This window comes from Metarhizium robertsii, assembly GCF_000187425.2.
Source record: "Metarhizium robertsii ARSEF 23 chromosome Unknown MAA_Scf_1, whole genome shotgun sequence".
In the NCBI taxonomy this organism is placed as follows: Eukaryota; Fungi; Ascomycota; class Sordariomycetes; order Hypocreales; family Clavicipitaceae; genus Metarhizium; species Metarhizium robertsii.
Window position 1 is genome coordinate 438,717 of NW_011942149.1, and position 23,028 is coordinate 461,744.

Consider the following 23,028-nt stretch of genomic DNA (forward strand, 5'->3'; position numbering starts at 1 on the left):
GTACTGTTACATTGGAATTGCCCCCAAAGTTTGTAGAACCCGGGTGAAATGCAGCTTGCTTACTGTCATCCCAGATTCTTCTTCTTTTCTTTTTTTCCACCAATGATCAACTTGTCCTTTCAGTACAGAGCACCCAGCCTGCATGATCTCAACTATAAAAACGGAGTCTCAGCTCCAGCGATGGACAGGATGTCAGACACTCTTCCCATCACCACCCAGCAAACCCGTCCACCATGCTTGGAAACACAATTCTTGTTGCGCTTTCTGCTGCCTCTCTCGCACTGGCGGGGACCCCCGTCGAGAGCGGAAACTGGGTGGAAGATCACCCCGACTACTCTCAGCAGCAGTGCGCGGGCGGCAGAGTAAGCGGCAACACCTTTTCCATTCCCAAGTCTCCCAATGGCGACACCAGCGGATCCGGATGCTCCAATGGTCACCTTCGCGCCGAGCGCAGATACAAGGACGACTACACTTCCGGGGTTCACCAGTTTGGAGGCGAGTTCAAGATCAACTCCATGTCTGGCTCGCGCATTTCCATCAAGCAGACCTTCAATGGCAACAGCGGCCCATACTTCATCATGGGTGTCGAGCAAGGCGGTCGGCTATACAACGTCGAGGGGGGCAAGACCATCGCCGACGGCGTCGCCAAGGTTGGCGCGACGGTCCGCATCAACACGGTCCACAATGCCAACAACCACCGCTTCAGCGTCTATGTCAATGGCAAGGAAATGTTCCGCGACGACAACGCGCCAGGCGGCAGCTTCTACGACAAGATTGGCGCGTACGCGACCAACAGTGGCACGGGGGATCTGAGCATCACCTGGAACGACGTCCAGTTCTGGCACAAGTGAGAGACGGGGTGTATGCATGCTGCCGAAATAGTAGTTTAGCTCAACAAGCCGTTTTCTTGGTATTTACCATGTACATACATGCATTTATTTATTACTCCAAGCTCCATCCAACAGTGTAACTTCACAGCAGATTGATTGTTTTGCCCGTTGTGGAATACAGACACACTCAGGTAACATTTGAAAGAGGCGAGGTACACTCCAAAGTATAGAAACGAGACGCGGGATCCAAATTATCACGACGCAAGTCACACTCTTGGAACTGAAATTTAAAACGCAAAGCTGATGAATTGTCTACACTAACATTTACATACAATTTGAAAGAAAAAAAATAAAAAGAAACAATTATGTATCTTTTGAATACTTTCAACCCACTCGGGGCTGTGTTTATAAACCATATGAAAAACCAATATTATGATGCCTCATCACCAAGATATGCAAAAACCCCTTCTCTAGTAGCATCCTTCCCAAGAATTGCAGTGGTTGGACGTGTCGATGTTCTTGTTGGCGGCCACGCAAGCAGCGTACTGCTTCTTGCACTTGAGCTGCGTAAGAAGGCCGAGCGTGCGACGGTGAGGCCCCTCGTTGGCGGTCGGGGCGACAAAGTCATCCTCAAAGGCAGACTCGGAGCGCTTCAATCCGTGGCAGCTCCAGAGGCTGGTCTTCGTGCACTGGTCGTACTGTTCCTTGCAGGCCTCGGCGCAAGCGTTGGGAACCTCTGGGTGCGGGAAGATCGGGCACTTGCTGGTATCCGCGTCGTTGTAAAGCTTGAAGGGCGCGGCGGCAAACTGACTCTTGTCGTCGTTGCAGCTGACAATGGGCAGCGGGACGCCGCAGATGGAGCCAGTGTCCTTGCAGATGTTGGTCGGCTTGGGGGGGCAGACGGTGGGTGGTGGTGTCGGCGGGTTGGTCGCCGTCGGCACGCAAGGAGTGACGATGGTGGTGACGGACACGGTCGGTGGCTTGCAGTCGCTCTTGTCGCACTTGCCGAGGACGCACTTGAGACAGGAGAGCTCGATGGACTTGCAGAACTCGACGTACTTGAAGCAGCCGATGGCGCCGGTGAGACCGGCCTTCTTGAAGCAGGAAGCCCACTGCAGCTTGCACACGGCGGCCGACTTGATGCAGCCAAGCTTGTCGTGCCAGTCTGGCACCGGGGGAGCGCACCAGTCTCCAATCTGGTACTCGCAGTCCGGAGTCGTAGTGGCGGTGGTTGTGCAGAGCGTCGTGGTGCTGAAGCCCGTGGTTGGTGTAGTTGGCGTCGATGTAATCGGGACCGGTGTAGTTGGGGTGGTTACTGGGACCGTGGAGACAGGAGTAGTAGTCTCTGGAACCGTAGTAGCGGGAATGGTAGGGATCGTGGTGACGGGAGTTGTAGTCTCGGGAACCGTGGTGACAGGAGTCGAGGACTCGGGCACAGTTGTGACGGGAGTGGAAGACTCTGGAACCGTGGAAACAGGAGTAGTAGGAGTAGGAGTGCACTGGCTACCAGTAAAGGTGCTCGTGCAGGTGACCGGTCCTGTTGGAACAGGTCCGGTGGGATTAGGTCCGGTTGGCTGTCCAGGTGTAGTAGGCACGGGAGTGCACTGGCTACCAGTAAATACGCTGGTGCATGTGGTCGGGACAGGGCCAGTCGTCTGGGGCACCGTGGTAGCGGGAGTTGAAGACTCAGGGACGGTAGTAACGGGAGTTGATGACTCGGGAACTGAAGTCGCGGGAGTTGAAGACTCAGGGACCGTGGTAACGGGAGTCGACGACTCAGGAACAGAGGTAGCAGGAGTGGTAGTAGGAGCAGGAGTACACTGGGTACCAGTGAAGGTGCTTGTGCAAGTGGCCGGGCCCGTGGGAACAGGTCCGCTGGACTGACCAGGCATGGTAGCAGAAGGTGTGCACTGGCTGCCAGTGAATACGCTTGTACACGTGGTAGGAACAGGGCCGGTTGTCTCTGGTACCGTGGTGGCGGGAGTGGACGATGCAGGAACCGTGGTAACGGGAGTTGACGACTCGGGAACCGAGGTAGCAGGAGTCGATGACTCGGGAACCGTGGACACGGGACCTGTGGGAGTAGGTGTGCACTGAGTACCAGTAAAAGTGCTTGTGCAAGTAGCCGGGCCCGTGGGGACAGGTCCGGTAGACTCACCAGGCATGGTAGCAGAAGGTACACACTGGCTACCAGTAAATACGCTTGTACACGTGGTAGGAACAGGGCCAGTGGTCTCTGGCACCGTGGTAGCCGGAGTGGATGATGCGGGAACCGTGGTGGCGGGAGTTGAAGACTCGGGGACCGTGGACACAGGACCTGTGGGAGTAGGCGTGCACTGGGTACCAGTCAATGTGCTTGTACATGTGGCCGGGCCCGTGGGGACAGGTCCGGTAGACTCGCCAGGCATGGTAGCAGAAGGTGTGCACTGGCTACCAGTTATGACAGTGATGCATGTAGTGACAGGCGAGGTAGTGGGAACTGGACCAGTGGTCTCGGGAGTGGTAGACTGGCCAGGCGTGGTGGTAGGAACCGGGCCTGTAGACTGGTTAGGAGTGGTCGTGGGAGCCGGACCAGTGGTCTCAGGTGTGGTTGACTGTCCAGGCGTGGTGGTGGGTGTAGGAGGACACTGGCTACCAGTCAATGTGCTGGTACACGTGATAATCGTGGCAGGGCCCGTGGGAACAGGTCCGGTAGACTCGCCAGGCATGGTAGGAGCGGGTGTGCACTGGCTACCAGTCAACACGGTTGTACATGTCGTCGCAGGCGTGGTGGTAGGAACCGGGATGGTGGTCTCAGGTCCAGTAGACTGGCCGGGCGTCGTGGTAGGAACCGGGATGGTGGTCTCAGGTCCAGTAGACTGGCCGGGCGTCGTGGTAGGAACCGGGATGGTGGTCTCGGGTCCGGTAGACTGTCCGGGTGTGGTTGTGGGAACAGGGCCGGTAGTCTCGGGTGTGGTGGACTGTCCAGGTGTGGTGGTAGGTGTGGGAGGACATTGGCTACCAGTCAAAGTCTTTGTGCATGTAATGATGGTAGGAGCCGGGCCGGTAGGATTAGGTCCAGTGGACTGGCCAGGAGCTGTAGGAACAGGTCCGCAGTCGCTACCAGTTACGACGGTTGTGCAAATAGTAGGCGTGGTAGTAGGAACTGGGCCAGTAGTCTGGGGTCCGGTAGACTCAGGAGGACCAGTGGTTTCTGGGCCAGTAGTCTCAGGGGGACCAGTGGTCTCAGGGCCAGTAGTCTCGGGAGGACCGGTTTCTGGGCCAGTAGACTCAGGAGGGCCAGTGGTTTCTGGGCCAGTAGTCTCAGGGGGACCAGTGGTCTCAGGGCCAGTAGTCTCGGGAGGGCCCGTGGTTTCTGTGCCAGTGGTCTCGGGAGGACCAGTAGTCTCGGGACCAGTAGTCTCGGGAGGGCCCGTGGTTTCTGTGCCAGTGGTCTCGGGAGGACCAGTAGTCTCAGGGCCGGTAGTCTCTGGTGTCGTGGTAGGAGCAGGGCCGGTAGTCTCGGGAGGACCAGTAGTCTCGGGACCAGTAGTCTCGGGAGGGCCCGTGGTTTCTGGGCCAGTGGTCTCGGGAGGACCAGTAGTCTCAGGGCCGGTAGTCTCTGGTGTCGTGGTAGGAGCAGGGCCGGTAGTCTCGGGTCCAGTAGACTGGTTGGGCGTGGTAGTGGGAGCAGGTGGGCACTGGCTTCCAGTCAATGTCTTGGTGCATGTAATAACCGTGCTTGTCAGAGCTGGGCCTGTAGGAGCCGGGCCCGATGGGGAAGATCCCATTCCAGTAGACTGGCCTGGTGCGGTAGTGGGAGCAGGTCCGCAGTCGCTGCCAGTTAGCACAGTTGTGCAAGTAGCAGGCGTGGTGGTAGGGACAGGACCGGTCTCAGGACCGGAGGGCTGGGGGCCGGTAGTCTCAGGGCCGGAAGGCTGAGGACCAGTGGTCTCGGGGCCGGAAGGCTGAGGTCCAGTGGTCTCGGGGCCAGAGGGCTGAGGACCAGTGGTCTCAGGACCGGAGGGCTGGGGGCCGGTAGTCTCAGGGCCGGAAGGCTGAGGACCAGTGGTCTCAGGGCCAGAAGGCTGAGGTCCAGTGGTCTCAGGGCCAGAAGGCTGAGGGCCAGTAGTCTGGGGACCAGTAGGGACAGGACCGGTGGTCTCGGGGCCGGAAGGCTGGGGGCCGGTGGTTTCGGGGCCAGAAGGCTGAGGACCGGTAGGCACGGGACCGGTAGTCTCAGGACCCGAAGGCTGAGGACCAGTAGTCTCGGGGCCAGAAGGCTGAGGACCAGTAGTCTCGGGGCCAGAAGGCTGAGGGCCAGTGGTCTCGGGACCGGTAGGCACAGGACCAGTTCCGGTAGGAGCAGGCGGGCAATCGCTACCAGTCAACGTCTTTGTGCATGTAACTACGCTGCTGGGAAGAACTGGGCCAGAGGTGTAGGGACCAGTGGACTGGTTAGGAGCGGTAGTGGGAGCAGGTCCACAGTCACTGCCGGTCACGACGGTTGTGCAAGTAGCTGGCGTAGTGGTGGGAACCGGGCCAGTTGGCACGGGGCCAGTCGATTCGGGGCCAGTGGAAGCTGGGCCAGTTGACGCAGGGCCGGAGGACTGGGGACCGGTAGAGGCTGGGCCGCTAGGCTCAGGACCGGTTGAAGCTGGGCCGCTGGGTTCAGGACCCGTGGAAGCAGGTCCAGTTGAAGCAGGGCCGGAGGACTGGGGACCGGTAGAGGCTGGGCCGCTAGGCTCAGGACCGGTTGAAGCTGGGCCGCTGGGTTCAGGACCCGTGGAAGCAGGTCCAGTTGAAGCAGGGCAGGAGGACTGGGGACCGGTAGAGGCTGGGCCACTGGGTTCAGGACCGGTGGAAGCAGGGCCGCTGGGCTCAGGGCCAGTGGAAGCAGGGCCGGTTGAAGCAGGACCGGTAGAGGCAGGGCCAGTAGAGGCAGGGCCGCTGGGCTCAGGACCGGTGGAAGCCGGTCCAGTCGAGGCAGGCCCAGTTGAACCAGGACCGCTAGAGGCAGGGCCAGTTGAGGCAGGGCCGCTGGGCTCGGGACCGGTAGAAGCTGGACCGGTAGAAGCAGGGCCGCTGGACTCTGGGCCAGTCGAAGCAGGGCCGGTAGAGGCAGGGCCAGTTGAAGCAGGACCGCTAGACTCTGGTCCAGTCGAAGCCGGGCCAGTCGAGCCAGGACCAGTCGAACCCGGACCGCTAGACTCGGGACCCGATGAAGCAGGTCCAGTAGGCACAGGGCCAGTGGAAGACGGCGTCACGGTGACAGTGACAGTAGGCGGGGCAGAGCACTCAGACGGCACACCCGTTCCGGGAAGAGTAGGTACACCGGAATTGCTGGAAGCGGGCACGCTTGATCCGGGGGCGCCAGAGGAGCCTGGGGCGGATGATGCTGCAGATGTGCCAGGGCCGGCGGTAGAGGCAGGCGGTGCGACCGAAGTAGAGACGGGGGGCGGCACGGGGATGCAAGGCTCGGTAGAAATGAGCACCTTGGCCTCGTACACGGTCAAACGACCGCGGCCGCCGCAAGATACAGAGCTGTCTCCGTGGCAAGGGATGTTGCACTGCGAGGCATCGACAGCCTGGGTGGCCGGGTTCAGGAAAGAGCCGCACCAGCATTCACCTGATGTAGAATGTTAGCGCGTGAGATAAAAAAGATGTTTTTAAGCTTGTTTCGAACGATGGGGCCCTACCTCCAAACTCGGTTCCGGCATAGGCAAATCCGTTGGCCTTGCAGGCAGCGATACATGACGAGGGTGTGATGGAAGCCGAGTCGACGTTGACGGGCCAGGACAGGGTCCTTCCCTTGTTTGTGTCGTCAGTGTAGCAGCCAATAGCCTTGTAATCATCACCAGAGACCTCCTCGGGCTTCTTGGGGTAGGTCTTGTCCTCCCAGACGGACAGCGTCGAGTCTCCTCCACACTTTTGAGCGTTGTTTCCACTGCAGGGATACGAGCATGAGCCCTCGTCTGCGGGCGAGCCGCCCAGGGTGTTGCCACAGAAGCAGATGCCATAGTACTTGAGGCCAGCGTATCGGAAACCATTTCCTAGTGTAAAACATGTAAGCGTTTCGTTCCTGTGACACGAACTGTCGGGGAAGCATAGAGGCCAAACACACCCTTACAGACGGCACCGCACTTCTCAACCGTCATCTGGCCCTGATCTTGGTTCGATCGCATGATGAGGGCCGAGGGGTTGCCATCTTTGACACAGCCAACGTATTCAAGCGTTTTGCATTCCTGGCCGCAAGGGGGCACCTCAATGTTGTGTGCCAGAGCCACATTGGCGAAGCCAGCGGCTAGCGCGGCCACGATCAGAGACCGCACCATGGCGAACTATCTAACGAAACGAATGTAGCAAGGTTCGGGGGGGGGTGGAAGCGAGAGGAATGTGCCGTGTTGGCAAATGTGAATTATACAGATGAGTTTCCGGCAACCAGAACGCAACGACAAGGGAATATATATATATGCTGAAAAAGCACGGCGAAAAGACTTGTTTGCATGCTATCTTTTCTTCTAGTCGAAAATAGCGGCCATGAAGTCATCGCACAGACTCGAGCTGCACAATCTCAGCTCAGTCCTTCGACGCCGAGTACGGTGAGCTCATGGCGCTGGACCAGGATACCGTTCGATGCGGTGGGTGTGACTGGCTCCATGTTTACCATCATGTTGCCAAATTGGGCGTCGAGCAGCCCGCCCTGGGTGCCGATGCCTGCGCAAAGTCTAAATCCAAGGAAACAAAGCCCGCGATCGCTTCAATCCGATTATACTAGGGCCCTCTCGCAGCAACGCATGGCCAGGCCTGAAACACTAGGTAAGATTGGAAGGATGGCAAGGGCTGGGCCATCGCTCGTGACCGGGCGCCCGCGATCTGGTGTCGATGGCAGATCCCGGTCCCGAGCTGCAAATATAGCCTCGCTGTGCGCCACCGAACTGCTCTCGGGCGCCCGTTCCTGGGCCGATTAAGGTTCGCGCGTGGGCCCAGCCTGCAGAAATATCCGATGTCCCGAACGCTTGGACGTCCAGGCATGGTAAGGAACAGGAAAAACCGCCAGCTAGTGCGAACGCCTGTTCCTGGCTAGTCGAGGGAACGGCTCCACGAACCTGACACGGATCTCTTAGCGCACTTGGCACAGTCTTGATCAATCTGCCCGTCAGTCCTACCACTGTTTTATCCTCAGCTTGTGCTCGGCGCATCCGACCGTGCCTTGTGCTCCTTGATGCAGTTGCCATGGCCAGATTTCTATCGCCCGAATCCCTAGCCCAGACGAAAAGTCTCACCATGGCCTGCGTGCAACTCTGTCCGCTGCAAAGGCCAGTTTCATCCAGTATATACAATCCCTTCGGGACGAACAACGGAGACGAACCAAACGAGTCGATGAATCGCGCGTGTTTGATACATGTCTGCAGATGGGAATTAGCTGTGGAATGCGTCTGGTCTGGGGATTTATAAAATGATCCTGTGTCGAGTCGTCCAAAAAAAATTAAGAATAAAAATAAAAATAAAACAAAGGGCAACACAAGGCGTGTGTAGTTGTCGACACTGCCCTCGAGCCCAGGAGTCCCAAGTCCATTGTATAATTCACGCAGAATACGACCTCCTGCGTCACCCTAATGCGGCCATTGGTTCTCACCCTGGTCCTTGGACTGGCCTCGGCCGCCGTTCAAGGAAACTTTCAGCCACCCAATAGTGGCATTCTCCAAGAGAGAACGCTGGGCCTTGACGAAATCCTTGGAGATATTTCTTCCGGCGGGCTCCTAGGCCTCAAGGCCCAAAAGATTGCCTTCTTGTGCAAGTTGGTGGATAAAGCGGAGAGCATTGCCGGGTTTGTTGGCGGCCTGAAGCTTGAGAGCCACTTGAAGAAGAAGCTCGAGTTTTTCCTCAAGGACAAGTGCAAGGTGAGGCCCTTTTCCATGACGCAAATATCAACTCGAGGCCGGGAGCTAAAGTGTGTGATGCGTCCGCAAAAAAACAGAAAACCACCGAGACTCAGCCACCACCATCAACTTCTGTGCCGCCGCCCGAATCCCAAACTTCCCCTTCGACGACTTCTTCTCCTCCAGAGACATCATCACCAAGTACACCTCCCCCAGAAACAAAGACGACTCCCCCAGAGACAAAAACGACTCCTCCAGAAACAAAGACGACTCCTCCAGAGACAAAGACAACTCCTCCAGAGACAAAGACGAGCCCTCCTCCGGAAACAACGCCGCCCAAGGAGACCACCCCCACTCCGGAAACGACGCCTCCCAAAGAAACTTCTCCCCCGGCACCACCTACAGAAACTACCCCTACCCCGGAAACAACGCCTCCCAAGGAAACTCCTCCTCCCCCAGCTACAACTCCCGAGACAGAGACGAGCCCTCCTCCGGGAACAACACCACCCAAGGAGACCACACCTGCTACCCCGGGAACGCCTCCCAAGGAAACCTCTCCTCCAGGAACTACACCTCCCAACGAGACCACCCCTACCCCGGAAACTACACCTCCCAACGAGACATCTCCTCCTCCGGATACGACGCCTCCCAAAGGCCCAGAGAGCAGCTTCATCACCAAAACAACACCCAATAACAGCCCTCCCCCGGTCACGTTGCCGCCACCCACGCCAACCACTGCACCGCCGACCACACCGACGATCACAGAATGCATCGACGTCACCACTGCCATCCCCCCATGCGCCACCGGCTGCTTCTCCTCGGCTGGCTCCCAGGTCGGATGCAGTGATAAGGACTTTGGGTGCTTCTGCAAGCCCGGCTCGCAGGAACAGTTGTCCATGCTTGTGCAACAATGTGTCTCGACTGCCTGTCCGCCCGAGTCTGCCACGTCTGTCAGCATGGGCGTCAGCTCAGTGTGCTCCTGCTTCCCCAACCCGCCCGTTCCAACAAACACCGGAGTGCCTCCCACACCGTGTACTCCGGGAAGCGGCGACGATTGCACCCAGACCAAGCCTCAGCCCGAGCCCACTACCCCAGGTGTCCCTCCAGGCTGTACTGGCGGTGAAGGCGACTGCAGTGCAAGTCCACCCAAACCAGGCGTCACGACGACCCCGTCGCAAGGAATGCCGTGCCCCATTGTAAATGGCACCGGAATCGACTGTACGAGACCTACTTCGCCTCCAGTCGTTACGGCTGCAGCGGACAGGTTCAGTTTCGGCCTTGTTGAGTGCGTCCTGGGAGGCGCTGCGTGGCTCGCTCTGGCTCTGTAGAGGCTGCCGGACATGTCATCCGAGTCCTGGAGACTCGTGTAATTAATTCCACAGTATACCAAGTGTATTTTTTTTCCTTTTTGCTAGTTGCCACATAGAGGCTTGTCGAAGCCAAAATAATAGAATCAGTTATTCTCGCGATTCAACCCTGGCTATATCCCAGGAATCCGCCCAAGGCACGCAAAGGACATGGTTTCTGAGCTGCGGCAATACATCTGTGCACTCGAACTGGCCGGGCCGCGTGGAGCCTGCCGTGGGCAGATTGTACTCCGTAGTACAAGTTTGAAACAACAAATGCCCGGTTTGTAGCCGTCGGCAGTGTTTGTTGCTGTGTTGGTAGTTGTGGCGGTTTTTCCTTTCGTCACGCAGCTCAGCTGCCCAAGTTACATCGACTGGGCTAGCATGTGTTTTTTCTGCCGATCACTGTCGTAGCTGTTTTGGATTTGCCCCTCGGCAAAGGCAACGGATGCCAGGGACAAGGGGTCACTGGTAGCTCTTTGAGTGCCTTGCCATGAACTTGGCTAGCGTAAGTTGGTTGTTGCTGCTGGCTTTCTCACATGAGGCCGTCCCCAAGTATCTGATTTGGTCAAGACATGTCATCAGCAACTCGTTGATAAAAAGGTGGCTGAAGCTACTCACTGGCAAGTGTATCGTAAACCGCGTGAATCGTGAAAGCTCGTCCGCTGCAGGCGACCGCCGGAGGGCAAAATGAATGAAAGATGTGATAAATTTGATGGCTATAACAGCTGGCCTTGTAGCAGCTTCGATTGACCCGGCCAAAAAGCTCGGGCTTCTAATTGAGTGTAGCAGCAGCCCAAGGGGCCTCAGCCGTTGATGGCTTCAAGCTTGGCCATTTCCGCTTTCCCTACCCAGTCAACAACATTGTCGTTGACATTTCGTTTCCAGCGCCACTGAATCCCTGCAAAAGTCGCCAAGACGAGTGTCGGCAAAAATGACGGCCATGACAGGATCTACCAGAGGACATGTAAATGTCCATGAGCGACATCTGCGCAAAGTGAGGCCAATCATGCAAGGTATTTAGGGTAGGAGATGCGGTGGGATGTGCGACCAATTCCCTCGCACGCCGCGGGCGGGTGGCTGTGGTCCATGTCACGTGAGCATCCGGCATGGCACCGCACCTCTCCGTCCGTCTCCACAGACGCGGCCATCAATCGCGAGGCTGAAAGCTGCTTCGCTTGGTGATGGGCAAGTGGGGCTCATCAATTTGTTGTGCGTTGCCTGGTGCCAGCCTGTCAATGTCTTGCAAACCGCTGCCAAAGCCAAGGGGGGATTTTTGCTGGGGCCTGCTTCAACCCCCTTTCATCAACGTCGGTACCAGGGCTCATCAGACCTTGACGTCAACCTTGGACTGCTGCTCGAGGTCTTTTTTTGTCTTTGCACCTCTTCTTCGTCTCACGCACTCTGCAGCCATGAAGAACAAGCCGGACCTGGAGGGTGACATCACCTACATCAAGACGCCCAAGGCGGCGCCGTCTGCCTTTGAGGCGGTCGATTGTGGCGTGCCCATCACTCACGTAAATTTTCTTCCAGACTCCCTCCCTCCCTGCCCACGAAACCACCTCAATGGCCCTGTGCTAACTGCAATTCAAGTCTCCGTCCATCCACAATGCCCCTCTGCCGGCCGAGGGCGCCGGGAGCGAGGGCTTCTCCAACATTGTTCTGGGAGTCCTCCTGGTGGGCGTGCCCTACTTCCTGAGCCGCTTCGTGGGCGGCGGCCTCAAGACGACCGTCTTCTTTGGCATTCTCACGCTTTTCCCCATTCTGATTGCCTACTGGACCTACATGTCCAACTTTAGCCCGCGCATCAATGAGCATGTCAAGCTGCCTGGCCGCCCCGTTGAGTCGTACGTGACCTTCAAGGATGCCGCCGACCAGGCCAAGTGGAGCGGAGCCAACAAAGTGCCCATCCAGACTTTTTCGGAAATGTACATTGATGGCAAGGCTGATTTCAAGGGCGACGTCTTGGACGTGCTCGAGTACCGCCACGACTGGTCCAAGTTTAGCTTCACCTGGGATCTGTTCAAGTACATTTTGCTCACCTTTGGGCCCGACGTGCTCTTCCACACCAAGGACCAGGACATGGAGCAGATCCGCCCCAACTACGATTCCGGAAACGATCACTATGCCTGGTTCCTCGGCCCCCGCATGATTTACACCAGCGGCATCATCTCGGACACGACGCGTGAAGAGACGCTGGAGGAGCTCCAGGACAACAAGATGGCCATTGTGTGCGAGAAGCTCGAGCTCAAGGAGGGCGAGACCCTTTTGGACATTGGGTCGGGCTGGGGCACGCTGGCCAAGTTTGCCAGTGTAAACTACGGAGCAAAGGTTACCGGCATCACCATTGCCGAGAATGGCGCCGCCTGGGGCAATGACGTGCTGAGAAACGCGGGCGTTCCTGAGGAGCAGAGCCGGATTCTGTGCATGGACTACCGCGACGCCCCCAAGCAAAAGTACAACAAGATCTCGCAGCTCGAAATGGGCGAGCACGTCGGCGTTCGAAAGCTCACCACCTTTTTCCGCCAGTGCTACGACATGCTCGAGGACGACGGCGCCATGTACGTTCAGCTGTCTGGTCTCCGACAGGCCTGGCAGTATGAGGATTTCATCTGGGGCCTGTTCCTCAACAAGTACATCTTCCGAGGCGCCGATGCTTCGACACCCCTGTGGAATTACGTCCGGTCGCTCGAGAGCGCGGGCTTCGAGGTCAAGAGGTTCGTGACGCCCGTCTTTGGAGGCAAATATGGGAGGCAAACAAAAACTGACCAAAAAAATACAGCGTGGATACCGTCGGCGTGCACTATTCCGCCACTCTCTGGCGTTGGTACCGCAACTGGGTAGGAAACGGCGATGCCATCACGGCCAAGTACGGCCAGCGCTGGTACAGAGTATGTTGACCCCTTGTCCAATTTTTTTTTATCCCCCGATGCAGCGACTGACAAGGGTGCAGATTTGGGAGCTTTTCCTCGCTTGGTCCGTCATTGCCTCCCGCCAGGGAAGTGCCACGTGCTTCCAGATCCTTGTCGTGAAGAACCTCAACTCGGTCCACCGCATCAACGGCGTCGGATCACAATTCGGCCTGTCTGGAGCTCTGGCCACCAGCCGTGCAGCCGGCAAAGCGTCTCTCCCCAAGTAAGATTTAAGGTCGGTTCGACGCCCTTGGCATGGCTCAGTTGACCAGATGCCGTGCAACAAGTTTGGTCTACTTTTTTTTTTTCCCCCAAGAAAAAAAGAGCGGAGAAAAGAAGCGGTCGGAGGGAGCAGGGCCATGGATCTCGCATGAGACGAGCGAAATGAGGAAAATGAAAATATAGAGCTATCTGGTTGCTTTCAAAATTTAGAAACGTGCTAGTCTCACTGGGCGGCTACATTTGTGATGAAAGGTTCGTTTCATTATATAGACTGAGATGGCGCAAATGGGCGCGCAACAACGGTGCATCACAACCGGCGCACTGGCAATGCAAGCTATAATATTTCTCTCAACCACGCCTTGATCTTTTTGCCCTGCAGTGTTTCTGTATTGTCCCCAACGTAGATGTTGTACACGGGAGCGACGTGGGCTTCGCGGTGTCCTATAAACAACTCGACGATGGGCAGCGCGGCCTGGTGCCCGTGTCAGCGCAGGGAACTGGTTTTTTTTGGCGACGAGCAAAAACAACTTGACTTGACGTACCTTGAGGTTGTCTGCCAGTTCCTCAATGGCAGGCAGCAGGATCTCATTGCCGCCGCCGAGTATCAGGACTCGCTTGACGGGAAAGGCGGCGAGCCAGCTCCGGGGCGCCGTCGACGCGCTCGTAAAGTAGTCCTTGTCGGCGGCGCCCAGGAAGGCGCGGGACCAGGGCCCGTCGACGGCGGGCGTGATGAGGTCGCCGCCGTGGTAAATGTCGCGGCCGCTGTGGTCCTCGCCGATCAGGGTCCAGGGCGCGATGCCGACGGCGCCGGCGAGCGGCTCGGCCACGTCGAGCTTGCGGATGGCCAGGTGCCCGTGGGCGAGGTGCGACAGCACGCCCATGACGAGGTTGCCGCCCGCCGAGTCGCCGCCGATGAGAACCTGCGCCGGCGTGCGGCCCGTGTCCTCGAGGATGTAGCGCAGCGCCTCGACGGCCTGCGTGAGCTGCGTCGGGTACGCCGCGCCCGGGGCCAGCGAGTAGGTCAGCACGAAGACGGCCAGGTCCTGGCCCGCCCGCTGCGACGATGCCACCAGGCTCTGCAGGAACTTGAAGTATCCCAGGTTGGCGGGCAGGCAGAAGCCGCCGCCTTGATGTCGGGCGTGTCGTCAGCCATTCGGTTCAAGTGGGAGGGAAAACAAACAGGGCACGTACCGTGGTACCAGACCAGGACGTTGGCCGCGTCCTTGTTCCCGAGCCAGTGGCCGTGGGCGCCGGCTCCCAGGGCTACCGTCTCGGGCTTGATCTTGGCGGAGCGCGCATACTGCTTGTACACGACGTCGGTCAGGGGCGAGACGAATCTGGGAGGGAGCGTGAGAAGCTTGTACAGGTGCGCGGAGGGAGGGGACGCCGGGCTCACTGCAGTTGAAGAGGCGTCAGTCTGGTCGTGGCCTTGCGCAACACGGCGTAGGCAATGTGAAGATGCAGGCTGGGCGCGTCTTTTTGGCTCCGAAACAGGCCCGTCAGCACGGCAAGCAGGCCGGCGGCGACGATTGAGACGACGCCGGGGAGCAGATCGAGCATGCCCAGGATGGACAGCTTTGTACCCGTCTTGGACGGCATGTTGGCGCGCGTGCCGATTGGTGTCGAGTTTTGTTACACGGGGGTTTTTGTCTGTTTTTTTTTTTTTTTTTTGCAACAAGTTGACTCTTGCTTTCAATGTTGGCGCGCAGACCACGGCTGGGGTTATAATTCCTGCAACGAGCGGCGATCCCAGTCAACTTGTTTCGCACGTCTGTGGCCAACGAATATTGTGTCCGCCGCAAGGGCCGCGCTCACCTTGGTTAAAACAACAGCCAAAGAGTTTACATTTGACGACGGGGCCACAAAGAGCATGCATAAAAGCTTTCGTGCCTCGGATGCGGCATCATGGGTGGTGCCGCGGCTCCGTCTGGGGAACCGCGGCGCCCCGCAGGAACGGCCGCACGAGCGTGACGCCAAACGGACCGGATGAATCGTGCCAACTGGTCTCTTTATTTAAATTTGATCGGTTCAATTGCAGGGGTCAAGGTTGGACGTGTGCCAGGACGAGTCCATCTGGCTGCGGTGAAGGGTTCCGCGAGTCGCCGCCCCTTTCATCTCGCAATGGTCCCATGTCTTGGGTTAACGTCTGGTGTCCTGCCGGCAACAACAGATGCTGATGGACAAAGCCAGAAAATCCGGGGTAGCAGCCGTCCCAGGACGGTCCCCATGGTGCATCGTCGGTTTCACAATTGCTGTTTGTGGAAGCGAGGAGTGCCTACAGGCCACCGTCTTGGGATGGAAACGTCTTCTCTGCAGTAGATACGCCTCAGCCCCTTTGTTCCTATTGACTCGGTTGATTGAGCCGGCCGCTGGACCCCCACCAGCCTCCGCACACCTCGTGAGATCATGTTTGCGCGCTCTGTGCTCCCGGGTAGGCGCCTTGGTTTCCGACCAGGGAACTCGTTCCGGATGTCCTTTATTAAGAACAGCACGTCAGACAGGGTACTATGCATAATTCTACACCCCCGACTATATCGTTGCGATTGGACCTGGGCCACATGTCCGTCAGTCCCTTACAAGCGGCACTGGGGTTTTTCGATGCAGTTTCATGCTTTTGCCAGTTAACAAGCCCATCTCTCTAGCTGCCAATTGGCTCGTGGGGCCTCTTCTGCCATACAATTTTCTTAGGTAAGCGACATCTGGAGTCTCCACGAGCCATTTGGCAGCTAAAGAGATGGGTAGACCGATTTTGACATCTTTACATCTTTCCACGCGACAAGGACGCCCCGGCAGGTAGGCCGGGCACCCCTGTCCATACCGACATATCAGGACGGGCTTTGGCAACATTTTTATTATTATTTAGTACCTTGCTACTGTTTGCAGCTCGCAATGGATCCGCGCCCTGTCGATGCCGTGCCTTTCCAGAAACTCTACAAACTGCACCGTGATATTCTCCGCCCCGCAGACAAAGTACTCTGTGCACTCGTTGCGGAGGAACAAGTCGTCGGGCCGCAGAGAAACCAAGTCGAGCCGGGCGTCGTCTTGCCCGTCGCAGTCGGCCGACGCGTGCCCGTCGTGGGCGATGCCGAGGGTCGTGTTCCTCAGGTTCTTCCTCCGGGCCGCCAGCGAGTCGACGCGCGCCTGGAACGGCATGGCGCCCTGGGACGCGTTGATCCACGAGACGGGCCTGGCGGGCTGCTCCTTGGCGGTGAAGTTGAGTATCGACAGCATGGGCGTGGCGCCGATGCCCGTGGAGAAGAGGACCAGCGGCGCGTTGGACAGGTTCTTGGTGTCGAGGAAGATGTGCCCTGCCGGGTGGGACAGCTCGAGCGTGTCGCCGGCGACGGCACTGTCGATGAGGTGGTTTGACACGGCGCCGGGCGGGCTTGCGTACGGACAGGCTGACTGGTGCTGCTCGTCGTCGGCGGCGGCGGCGGCGCCCCGGTTCCTCTGCACCGTGATGCGGTAGTAGTCCGGGTTGGGCGCCTCGCTCAGCGCGTACTGCCGGATCTGCTTGTGCTCCTTGCCCGGGACGGCGACGCGGATGGAGACGTACTGGCCCGGCATGAAGGGCGGCAGCGGCTTCTTGTCCCGGGGCTTGAGGTAGAAGGAGACGACGTTTTCGCCCTCGTGGACGCGGTCCGCAATGTCAAAGGGCCGCCAGTCGGTCCACGGCCCAAACGTCTTGTACAGCTGCTTCTCCCGGGCGATGAACATGTTTGCCAGCATCCAGTAGGCGTTGTTCCAGGCCATTTTGGCGTCTGGCGTCATGGACGGGTCCAGGATGCCCGTAAAGGCCTCGAGGAGGTAGGCGCCCATGATTTTGTAGTGATGGGGCTGCACGCCCACCGAGCAGTGCTTCTGGCAGATGCGCTCCATTTTGGGTATCAGCTCGTATATGTGGCTCACGTTGTTGGCAAACTGGATGATGAGCGAGGCCATTGCCTTGGGCTGCAGCTTGTTGAGCTGGTTGGCCGTGTTGAAGTAGCTCCGGAGCTCGGGGTGGCCGCGCAGCAGGCTTTGGTAGAAGGATGCGATGATTTCTTCTCCGCGGGCGTTGAGCGCCGGCACTGTGGCGCGAATCTTTTGGCATTGTGAGTAGGTCAACGCCATGGTCGACAGAGCGGCCAATGGGCAATGCGTTGAGGGGAAAAAAAAAAAAAAAGAAAATGAGCCGGAAGAAAGCGACAACTGCCCGACTTGATATCACAGACTTGGTGGTCACGACACGTTAGAGCTCGAAAGGGCCAAAGCGGAGGGGAGCATTGAATAATAGCGGCCGTCAACTAATGGATTGCCCTCATTGATATTTTATCCTTTCTGGAATCCCAAAAAAGAAGACAAAAAAAGAATGCTTACACTACCCCGGCATTTTAATCTTGACATGACTGCGCATGCCCGCGTCGCCTTCAGCCTCGCCGTTTGTATCCACCCAGCATCGTACGAGTCTGTCTCCCGTGATTTCCGGCGGCAACAGGTGATTTGCAGGCGTGGAATTACGTCACGAGAAGAATCAGTCGATGGTCAAGGCGAATACTTGCCGCCTCGGGTGCTTTTTCCCAATTCTTTTTTGCTTTTGCCCCGGCTTGGCCGCTGGCCCACGCAAGATGGAGCGGTCCGCAACGTGGCAAGACATCCCAGGCACGAGGGCTTCGAGACGCTCCAGCGTATGGCATCTGCCCAATCCCGGCCGAGGGAAAGCGTGCGAATGACAGCCCAGAGTCTGGTGTACTCCGTACCCGGTTTGAGATTGATACGTCTGCGGTGCCCGATTGGTGCTGTTGCCGTTCATGGCAATATATCTGCTGCAGTCGTCTTCGTCGCTCGTTTCATGACCAAACTTTAATGCCACCAAGAGTTCCTCGTTGACGCGCTCGGCATTCTTGATTTGGGAAAACAGTCGCAATATGCGCCTGCTTGCCTACATTGCGTTGTGCACACAAGCGTGATGTCGTCTACCAAGCATTGTTTCGTATTCTTGCTAGCCAAACTTTGTCCCCAGCTCATAGCCGATTTGACACCTGCCACATTCCATGTTCCGATGAAAAAGGCCGATGCGGAGGCGCAAAAAGGTCCCGTCGAATTAGATTACGGGGAACAAGTTTCTTCACCCCATCCGAAATACCAAAATACCACGCCGCTAGCCCAAGTTGGCGTGGAATTCGCAAATCTCGGCCGCAATGCGCTCAACTGGCTCAAACATCTTTCCAGTCTACTGTCTCCATGCTCTGATACTGGTGGCAAATAAACAGACGCTGTAGTGTCGGTACAATAGTACTGTGCGTGGACGATGATGCCATGCGTCGACAAGGTGAATGATATGCGACCCTGGTCAATATTGTTGCTTGCCAAGGCACAGCATAAACTCGGTGTGTAAGTGCTCAATTGGGTCGTATGAGAGTGCATTGTCTTTAACGCACAGTCCCAAGATACAATCCGGTATGCTTACTTTACAGCAGAAGCGCCGTCAGGGTAGAATATTGCAACATGTTGAACAGCCAACAGCCGTCCTATTCGTATGTCTGGCCGGTGCTCCAACAAACAAGCCCATGTTATGTAACAATTAACACTGAAATTGTCTTCATTTCCAATTGATGCCTGGATTAAATGGCTTCGCCGCGACACGGGATAAGCGCTCGGTACCGGACCCTGTTGCGCCCGGACACCTCCCGCATGCCACACCATGCAAGTCTGGTACGACGCGGCAAACAAGAAACTACGTCCCTAGGAAGTCAGCCAGGTTGCCAGACTCTTGAAAAAAACTCTGCATCATGCGCCTGGGCAGGTAAACAAGGCGGCAGCCCTATCATCACGTCCAGATGTCCTGATATTTAGTAATTTTACCAAGAGGCTACTCCGGAATAAGTTCGGAACAAGTTACCTAGGTACATGTGCAGTTACTCCGTTCATACCAACGCAGATCAGGATCCACACGTGGGCAGCCTTGAATTTGCACTTCTTCCACGTTGCAATTGTTGCAGCAGCCAGTCTCGCGGAGACGCCTCACCTGCACTGCCATGCCATGAGACATACAGAGTAGACGCCGCCGTCTTCAATGTCTCGACATCCAAGCCGACTCTGCCGGAAGACAGGGGCAGCAGCGCCGCAGATGGCGGCTACTCATGCCATGCAGTAGCGTGCGTGCAGCCCTGCTGTCCAGACGGAACGGCCATGCTGTGCAATTTACCCTCTGGCCTGTCGGAAGAAGCAAAAAAAAAAAAAAAAACCTTTGTCTCCTCCCATGGATGGGACGGGAAGCAGTTTGTTTCGCGACCTTTTGTCGTGGCTCAGATAGACATGCCAATCGTACTCTTGCCAAAACGCCTTCACCATCCAGCTCCAACGTGGCTTGACGATGGCAACCGCCGTGGCCGTCTTCGAAATGCAGATCTGCGAATCGGGCCCCCGTTGCTGTCATCTCGGTTGCATTTAGGCAGGCCAAGGTTTGAAAGGGCCAGCCACACTGCAACGCCGACGCACGAAACCGGCCTAGCACCGGTCATAATTCGCCCCCCTGATGGCCCAGAGGCCGACGAGTCGAGGGAAAACCGCAAAGAAGCAAGCTCATGGATCGAGGCATCATTCCAGTTGGCCGCCGGGGGGGCTTCGACTTCTGGAAGCAAAAACAGAAACCTCTGGGCGGCTCTGCTTGCGCTTCTGTCAACGTCAACTACCACAAGGTTCGACGGGGCACGTTCGGCCAAACCAACAACAAACACGTTTCCGTCCGTCCGTTGCCATGACATGATGTGAGGTTGATTGATGGAGAGCAAAACCACGCGAGATTTTTTGATTGGCATGAGGCTTCCATTGGCACCATTGACTCTCGTGCAGCCGCAATGAGCGTCGACGCCGGCCGAGGGCTGCCGGCCACGGACAAGTCGTACAGCTCCGACTGGCTTCTCATCATCGTCTTCATCAGCATCGCCCTCTACAACGTCGTCGAGCTCAACTTTCTCATCGCCACCACCTTCAAGCGCTTCCGGGGGCTCTACTTTTGGAGCTTTACCTGCTCGACCTGGGGCATCGCCTTCAACGCCGTCGGCTACCTCCTGCGCCATGTGCACCCCAACCAGCTCGGCTATCTGCACGCAACGCTCATCCTCGTCGGCTGGTGTGCCATGATCAACGGCCAGTCGCTGGTGCTCTACTCGCGCCTGCATATTGTCATGCACCACCCGCGCCGTCTGCGCTTCGTCCTGGCCATGATCATATTCGACGCCGTCTGGCTGAGCGTCCCCGTCATTGTCCTGGTGTATGGGACAAACTCTGGCGACCCGGGCCCGTTTGAGCAGCCGTACTCCATCTTCGAAAAGCTGCAGTTGACCGTCTTCTTTGTGCAAGAGGTTGTCATTTCGAGCCTGTACATTGTCGAAACCACGCGGCTCCTCAAGATGCAGCGCGGAATCGCCTCGTCGTCGATGCGGCGCGTCATGGGGCACCTGATACTCGTCAACGTCTTTGTTGTTCTCCTCGACGTCAGCATCCTCTGCCTAGAGTTCACCGAGCACTACAACCTGCAGACGGCGTGGAAGGCGCTGGTGTACAGCGTCAAGCTCAAGTGCGAGTTCAGCGTGCTCAACCGCCTGGTCGAGTTCTCCCAGCACCTGCGGGCTGGCCACGACGTGTCCTCGGTCAACTACGATGCGTCGACCGACGTGGCCCTGGAGCGCTATCTGAGGAATGCGTCGCAGGCACCCGCCGGCGCCGAGTACAGCATGCAAGTCACGGCAGAGCGACCCTGCGAGAACGGCCCTCCGGAGATTGTCAAGACGACGGCCGTCACGGTGAGTCGCAGCGGGAGGTCGGCGCCCCCGACTCGCCCGTCGACAGCGGCAGACAGTTCGCTGGGAGGCTGCGCAGCCGACGAGATGCACGACGCCGACGGTACCTCGTCGCTGTCGTCGGAAGCACGGCTGGCGCGGCCATGACGCCCTGCATTGGTTTTGTCTATAGTTGCAATATACGAAAAACTATCACTACGACTATTTCCGAATTTTGCAGATGAAATAAACGATCCGGGCTACGGCGGTTGAATTGTCATCACTGGGCCAAGAAAGGAAAAAAAAAACATGAAAACCAGCTCCTCTCTCTCTGCTGTGCCACAGTGGTAGAGATGCGAGTTGCACCACGAGGTTGGTTCCAAGACCTGCAGCCACTCAGGCCTCACTCATTAGCCAGTCATTGGTTAGCTACTGTCTGGCCGACTCCGTATTCAATCTCCTGCCGTCGCTTTTTTTGCTGGTCATGTTGTTTTCCGTGGCCAGGGGCAAAAGGCACGCGGCACGGAGCAGCCCTACCAGATTGGTTTGGTGCCAATTCGCTACCGTGGAAACTGCCGGCGCAAATGTACGAGGCATTGAAAAGGGTAATGTCGGTGTGGACTCTGCCCAGCCAAACTCCTCCCACTAAATCCATGCAAGACGACGTAAATCTGCACATCGGCGGGGTTGGCAAGGAAAACCAAATCCAACGTTTGACCACAAAGACGGGAGTCGAAGCCGCCGCGAGTTGAATCTCTATTGATAAAAGACGCCCGCCGGCCGGCGTGGCCCAAAATCCGACGTCATGCCAGTGTTTGCGGACCACGAGGCCACGGCATTGATTCCCTTTTCGTTTGGATTCATCTCGCAGCTACTCCTGGGGAGCTACAACATGTCCATCCTCAATATCAGCCTCTTGGCGGCGGCCACCGATGCCGGCTACTTTGCCTCTCTGCTGCCGGCCAACTCGTCCACGCCAGCCATCTCACTGCGCGCGTACCACGACGACTTTTACAACCTCATTGGACACGAGGCCAGGGCTCGAAAAGTGTGGGATCTGCCCTGGGAAGCCTTCCACGAGGCCGGCGTCTACAACCGCCGAGACAACTCGCTGTACATTGCCTCCAACTACCAGAGCCTCGAGGACAACATCAACATCACCGTCGTCAGCCTCGACTCGGACGACTACCCATTCTACAGCACCCAGTTCCCCAATCTGGCCATGGCCAACGGCGGCACCACCTACTACCCCCCCGGGTCGCGCCACGACGAGACGACGACGCCCCCGATGCACGTCTACTGCGACGAGGGCGACTTTGAGCACGACTCCAAGCTGGTGGCCGTCGACCCAAACACCAACAGGTCCAAGCCGCTGCTGACCAGCTTCCTCGGGCGCGGCTTCTCGTCGCTCAACGACGTGCGGCAGCACCCGCAGACGGGCGACCTGTGGTTCACCGACGCCGACTACGGCTACTTTCAGCACTTTCGCCCTGAGCCCAGCCAGCCCAAGCAGGTGTACCGCTTCGAGCCCGACACGGGCATCGTGCAGGTCGTGGCGGACGGCTTCGTGCAGCCCAACGGCCTCGAGTTCTCGCCGGACCTGCGGACGCTGTACATTTCCGACACGGGCAGCCAGCAGTTTGGGCGCGAGCCCACGCAGCCGTCCATCATCTACGCCTACGACGTGGTCGACAAGAGACGCCTCGCCAACCGGCGGACCTTTGCGTGGGCCGACACGGGCTTCCCGGACGGCGTGCACTGCGACACGCGCGGCAACGTGTGGGCGGCGTGCGGCGACGGGCTGCACATATGGAACCCGCGCGGAGTCTTGCTGGGAAAGATCCACGTCGGCGAGATGAGCAACAACTTTGCCTTTGCCCCGGGCAAGGTGTTTGTCTTTTCCAACTCGCGGCTGTGGGTTGTGGAGAATATAAAGGCGCAGGGGAGGGAGGTGTGCCGGGACTTTGGGGTGGGATGCCATTAGACGGGCTTTTTTTGGGACTTCAGAAACGCGGAAGGCTTCGGCATTTTGGGGCAACTCACTTTCTTGTACCGTCATTACAGGGGGCTAGACTGCGGCTTTACAACATGGG

General features: G+C 57.7%; 8 protein-coding genes across 8 annotated transcripts; 5 read left to right on the top strand and 3 right to left on the bottom strand.

Annotated features, from left to right (window-relative positions):
- Nucleotides 1–233: 233 nt before the first annotated feature.
- On the top strand, nucleotides 234–851 carry MAA_07737 (uncharacterized protein; the record flags this gene model as incomplete). Its single annotated transcript, XM_007825735.1, has 1 exon — nucleotides 234–851. One exon carries the CDS (start codon nucleotides 234–236, stop codon nucleotides 849–851), a length of 618 nt encoding a protein of 205 aa, XP_007823926.1.
- A 449-nt stretch (nucleotides 852–1,300) lies between these two features.
- Nucleotides 1,301–7,144, bottom strand: MAA_07736 (Carbohydrate-binding WSC; the record flags this gene model as incomplete). Its single annotated transcript, XM_007825734.1, has 3 exons — nucleotides 1,301–6,438; nucleotides 6,509–6,862; nucleotides 6,934–7,144. The coding sequence occupies 3 exons, from the start codon at nucleotides 7,142–7,144 to the stop codon at nucleotides 1,301–1,303; spliced, it is 5,703 nt and encodes a 1,900-aa protein (XP_007823925.1).
- A 1,284-nt stretch (nucleotides 7,145–8,428) lies between these two features.
- On the top strand, nucleotides 8,429–10,020 carry MAA_07735 (Extracellular membrane protein, CFEM domain protein; the record flags this gene model as incomplete). Its single annotated transcript, XM_007825733.1, has 2 exons — nucleotides 8,429–8,713; nucleotides 8,791–10,020. 2 exons carry the CDS (start codon nucleotides 8,429–8,431, stop codon nucleotides 10,018–10,020), a joined length of 1,515 nt encoding a protein of 504 aa, XP_007823924.1.
- Nucleotides 10,021–11,450: 1,430 nt separating this feature from the next.
- Nucleotides 11,451–13,177, top strand: MAA_07734 (Cyclopropane-fatty-acyl-phospholipid synthase; the record flags this gene model as incomplete). Its single annotated transcript, XM_007825732.1, has 4 exons — nucleotides 11,451–11,555; nucleotides 11,632–12,755; nucleotides 12,821–12,929; nucleotides 12,992–13,177. The coding sequence occupies 4 exons, from the start codon at nucleotides 11,451–11,453 to the stop codon at nucleotides 13,175–13,177; spliced, it is 1,524 nt and encodes a 507-aa protein (XP_007823923.1).
- Nucleotides 13,178–13,506: 329 nt separating this feature from the next.
- On the bottom strand, nucleotides 13,507–14,771 carry MAA_07733 (lipase/thioesterase; the record flags this gene model as incomplete). The annotated part of the gene is made up of 4 exons (XM_007825731.1): nucleotides 13,507–13,644; nucleotides 13,715–14,298; nucleotides 14,364–14,509; nucleotides 14,569–14,771. 4 exons carry the CDS (start codon nucleotides 14,769–14,771, stop codon nucleotides 13,507–13,509), a joined length of 1,071 nt encoding a protein of 356 aa, XP_007823922.1.
- A 1,260-nt stretch (nucleotides 14,772–16,031) lies between these two features.
- MAA_07732 (Globin, subset) lies at nucleotides 16,032–17,285 on the bottom strand (the record flags this gene model as incomplete). Its single annotated transcript, XM_007825730.1, has 1 exon — nucleotides 16,032–17,285. The coding sequence occupies one exon, from the start codon at nucleotides 17,283–17,285 to the stop codon at nucleotides 16,032–16,034; it is 1,254 nt and encodes a 417-aa protein (XP_007823921.1).
- Nucleotides 17,286–20,011: 2,726 nt separating this feature from the next.
- On the top strand, nucleotides 20,012–21,103 carry MAA_07731 (uncharacterized protein; the record flags this gene model as incomplete). Its single annotated transcript, XM_007825729.1, has 1 exon — nucleotides 20,012–21,103. The coding sequence occupies one exon, from the start codon at nucleotides 20,012–20,014 to the stop codon at nucleotides 21,101–21,103; it is 1,092 nt and encodes a 363-aa protein (XP_007823920.1).
- Nucleotides 21,104–21,740: 637 nt separating this feature from the next.
- Nucleotides 21,741–22,919, top strand: MAA_07730 (SMP-30/Gluconolaconase/LRE-like region; the record flags this gene model as incomplete). The annotated part of the gene is made up of 1 exon (XM_007825728.2): nucleotides 21,741–22,919. One exon carries the CDS (start codon nucleotides 21,741–21,743, stop codon nucleotides 22,917–22,919), a length of 1,179 nt encoding a protein of 392 aa, XP_007823919.2.
- Between the last annotated feature and the right edge of the window lie 109 nt (nucleotides 22,920–23,028).